Source organism: Merops nubicus, unplaced genomic scaffold, assembly GCF_000691845.1.
Source record: "Merops nubicus isolate BGI_N331 unplaced genomic scaffold, ASM69184v1 Scaffold54217, whole genome shotgun sequence".
Taxonomy (NCBI): domain Eukaryota; kingdom Metazoa; phylum Chordata; class Aves; order Coraciiformes; family Meropidae; genus Merops; species Merops nubicus.
Window position 1 is genome coordinate 1 of NW_008622050.1, and position 4,023 is coordinate 4,023.

The window sequence follows — 4,023 nt, forward strand, 5'->3', positions numbered from 1 at the left end:
CAGGCCAGGCCCGGCCCGGCCCAGAGCAGCGACGGGGCCGCCGCCGCGATGAACAGCGTGGGCGAGGCCTGCACCGAGCTGAAGCGCGAGTACGACCAGTGCTTCAACCGCTGGTTCGCCGAGAAGTTCCTCAAGGGCGAGAGCGCCGGGGACCCCTGCGGGCAGCTCTTCAAGCGCTACCAGCTGTGCGTGCAGGTGCGTGCGGCCCCGCCGGCTGCACACTGCTTTTACAGCCCGCGCTTCGCACCGCAGGCTCCGGCCCTTAGCACCGTAAAGATGCCTCGAGTTGATTCTTTTTTGTTTTTCTTTCCAGAAAGCAATCAAGGAAAAGGACATACCTATTGAAGGCTTGGAGTTCATGGGCCCAAGCAAAGGAAAAGCTGAAAACTCCTCTTGAGCTCAGCTGTGTGGGTGGAGTCACTAACATGAGCCTTTGGACTAAGCAACGTCAGCAGGCAGATGGCTGGATGCCACCTGGATAAAACCTTTGTTAAACTGCTTTTTAGGAAGCAAGGAATTGTCTCTGCTTGTAAAAATAGCCACAAAAAAAAGACTGGATCATATGGTAACTCTTGCCTCCTTTTCCAGGAATTTTGGTGGTGGTTCAGCATCTAACAGTGTGAGAGGCCATTTGAATTAACTTTCTGTTGAATGTACTCTGACAGCAGAATGCTTATTAGAGTGGGCTGAGGTAGTGGTTGTTTTGTGACTGATTTCTCTTGCTTACTTATATAACACATGAAAGTGTTTCAAGAGAATGTGGAGGAGGTTGATTTACTTTGTCTCATCTCTATGCTGCTGAATTTTGGTGGAAGAAGTTTGTTTTCTATGATCCTGAATGCTGAGGGGCTAAAGTGTTGGTTTGTATCAACGACAGAGGTGGTGTAAAAGCACTCTATTGGGCCTGCAATAACCTAGCTAAAATAAACGTAACCAAGTTATATTTTGTTCGAGTAGATAGCTGTCCAGCAGAATCTGATTGCGACCTTTAGAAGGGATGGAGAGGGCCTGCAACAGAAGCTGAAGAGGACACTTAATGCAGAGGCCACTTCTTCAGCCTCTTCCGAGGTACCAAAACGATCCCGAACTTGAATTCTCACTCCTTTAGCATTACACACTCCTGTGGCAAAACTGCAGCAGCCCTGGCCATCCTTTCCACACTACCACAAAGCACCAGGCTGGCCACCATCACTGTTGGACTTTTGCTTGTGGTAGTTAAAGCGTGTGTTGAGTGAGGGAAATGTTGGGTTGAAGCTGACAGCCGATAACGTTAAAAGCCCCAACTGCTGCCTGGGGATCTCGCCTGCTCACAAGGCTGCTCACACAAAGGAAAGCAAATGGAAGTTGTTTGTGCTGGCTTGTAAACTGCAGAAATGCTCACAGCAACGAGGAGAAGGGTGTTTGGAAGAGGTGCAAGGGATCAGGATCTGTCCCGTCCCATGGCCCTGCAAGCATTGTGGCAGGGGAGGGGACGTTGGTTGATCCTTACACAGGGATGGGGAAATGCTGTCTCCTCTCATTACACCAACACAGGTGAAAGGGTGAAAAGTATGATGGCCTGGGGACTTCCTAATTTTCCTAGAATTAGTGAGGAAAAGGGTGAGATTCAGTCTCTTTGCTTTCAGACTCTACCTGAGGGATTGTTCAGAGGTTTCACTTTTGTAAAAAAAAAAAAAAGAAATCATGTGTAGTTCTCAAACATAGTAGCTGGCTTCTGATTAATGAGGGCCTCTGAGTAATGACCTGACACTGAGAGCCATGTGGGGCCTGTACAGGAGACAGGGAGCTGGAGCAGGCTGGGGCTGATGTTCTCTGTGTCTTCTGCCATGGCCTGGATAGCCAGGGGCAGCAGCCAGGTCTCACCCAGCCCCAGCGGCGCCCCGAAACTGCTGCTCCTCAGGTACACATGAAAACAGGGAGCGAAGAGAAAGGTCTTTCTAAAGACACACTAAGTAGCATTTTGGGGACTGTCAAGTATGCAGCTGCTTTTTTTTTTTTTTTTTTAAGGAATGACATGTACAAACAGTTTGCTTTTCTATGAGCTTCATGTAGGAAAGTCATATGATTTCGCTGGTTAGCTTTAAAACAGCTGTGCCCATAGTGCCTTGGCCAGTGCTTTTAACAGAGAAAAGCCTGTCTGGGCAGTCACTGTCCTGCTGAGGGGATGAAGTAAACTGCATGCAGACATGGGGACAACGCCGAGTCGGCTGCTGCGCTGTTCCTTTGGGGTGACACTACTAATGACAGCCAAGACATGGCTCTCTCTTTACCGTGCAAAAAATATAGCAACTGCACAAAGAATTGCAAAATGGTTGGCTTGCAGAAAAAAAGCAGCTTCGAAAATAAAAATTGGGCTGGAACACACTTGGGGCTTTCGAGCTGGCTGTGAGATAACAGAGCTCCTCTAGGGTGAGAAGCTGCCGTGCGACACGGTGTGTGTCCAGTAATGGAGCAAAAACTGTGTTCCCATCTGTAACCCCTGCAGGAGAGGCCTTGTACAACCAGACTGCAGCTCCATGAAGAGCAGGGTTGTGAGCAACATCTGTGCTACACGCTAGGGAATCCGAGAGCTGAAGATTAACAGTGGGAAGGCACACAGAGCTTAATTAAATGTATTTACCACCGCTCCCTCTCCCAGAAGGGACTGTGAGAAAACTGCCTTTGTGTCTGTTAATAAATGCTGTAATACCTGATTATGGAGAATGTGCTTCAGTGTATGTATTTTTGTGACTTTATGGCAATCAGTTAAAGCAGGCTTGAAGGAAATGGAGCAGGGTGTTGGGCCGAGTGCACCCTGTTGTTGTGTTACCAGGCACAGGAGTGAGCATTAACACTGGGGCAGTGAAACGCCTGCTCCTGCACGGGCCCTGTGGGAAGCCTCAGCGTTTTTCAGGCAAACACTTCAGTGTTTGCTTAAATCTAAAGAACAATGCAGATTTAACAGAAAAGCCAGATCCTAAATTCCAAGTTCAGAGTTGTTTATTTAAAGGACCTCTACACAAGCACAGATGGAGGCCCAAGGGCCATTCAGCTTCATCGTGGCAGGAATGTGGAGCTTAAATGATGGTTCCCTGAACAGTGGTTCCCACACAACCCTGGTCCGAGACAGGAAGAGCCAAAGTTCTGGCTGTGGTCACAATCTCAGTTTTCATCTTCATAGCCGGTTGGGAGAGCGTTAACGTGGGGGTTGTGGAACAGGGTTTTGTTCCCATCGCCCCAGGGGAAAGGCTGTTGAAGGAAAGAAAACAAGCCAGAGGCAGATGAATGATTTGTACAGCACAGGAAATCAAAGCAAGATGGGCTCAAACAACAGGCTAAGGCATGGGGCAAGGTGGCATCTGTTCCCAGCAGCAGGAGTGGGAAAACAATCTCCCTTAGCTGGGAGCCACTCTCTCTAGACAACAAGAGCTTTGCTCTTGCTTAAAGAACAACTGTGCTATGCTATAGGACCCAAATTTTGAGAATTTGGGATCCCCTCTGTTAGGTTTTAGATGGGTATTACTTTAAGGCAAGTAGGGCAGCTCTAGGAATGAAACATCTTTCAGCAAGACGTTAGCAGGATCACATAGGGGTGGGAGGGCCTGGGGATGTGCGGAACACTTGTACTGCCTCAGGAGCAAAGCCACGAGTTCAGGGCATAGCCTGGCACCCGGCGTCTCACACAGCACACAGGGAAGCAGGAGATGCTGTAGGATCTCAAGACACAGCTCTGCAGTCAGGGCAAAGACGGCCCTGAGGGAGCCCAGGGGAGGCCTGGGTACCTTGGTCCTGATGCGGAGGTGGGCGTAGGGGATGAACTCGGGGCGCTCGTGCCCGTGCTGAGCCTTCAGGTAGCAGTTCACCATGCACACGGCCACTCCGGGCAGCGCCACCACGAAGGTCAGCGTCTTCCACAGGCGGGCTGGTACGGAGGGACACCAGTTACAGCGTTAGTCAGCGCCTCCTCTAGTGACCCGAGAGCGCGCCACACGCACTTAACAGATTAATTGTGTCTAGTTTAATTAAGGAATGCCCTGTGTCCCT

General features: G+C 49.8%; 2 protein-coding genes across 2 annotated transcripts; one reads left to right on the forward strand and one right to left on the reverse strand.

Moving 5' to 3' along the window:
- Positions 1–48: 48 nt before the first annotated feature.
- Positions 49–397, forward strand: TRIAP1 (TP53 regulated inhibitor of apoptosis 1). The gene is made up of 2 exons (XM_008944629.1): positions 49–195; positions 314–397. Exons 1-2 carry the CDS (start codon positions 49–51, stop codon positions 395–397), a joined length of 231 nt encoding a protein of 76 aa, XP_008942877.1.
- Positions 398–3,141: 2,744 nt separating this feature from the next.
- On the reverse strand, positions 3,142–3,901 carry LOC103777092 (cytochrome c oxidase subunit 6A1, mitochondrial; the record flags this gene model as incomplete). Its single annotated transcript, XM_008944630.1, has 2 exons — positions 3,142–3,228; positions 3,762–3,901. Coding segments are annotated over 2 exons (227 nt in total), but the record flags the coding sequence as incomplete, so codon positions are not given.
- Between the last annotated feature and the right edge of the window lie 122 nt (positions 3,902–4,023).

Coding starts and splice junctions, on each gene's coding strand:
- TRIAP1 (XM_008944629.1), top strand. CDS start 49: ATGAACAGCGTGGGCGAGGCCTGCACCGAGCTGAAGCGCGAGTACGAC. Junction 196..313: donor GCTACCAGCTGTGCGTGCAG/GTGCGTGCGGCC, acceptor TTTTCTTTCCAG/AAAGCAATCAAGGAAAAGGA.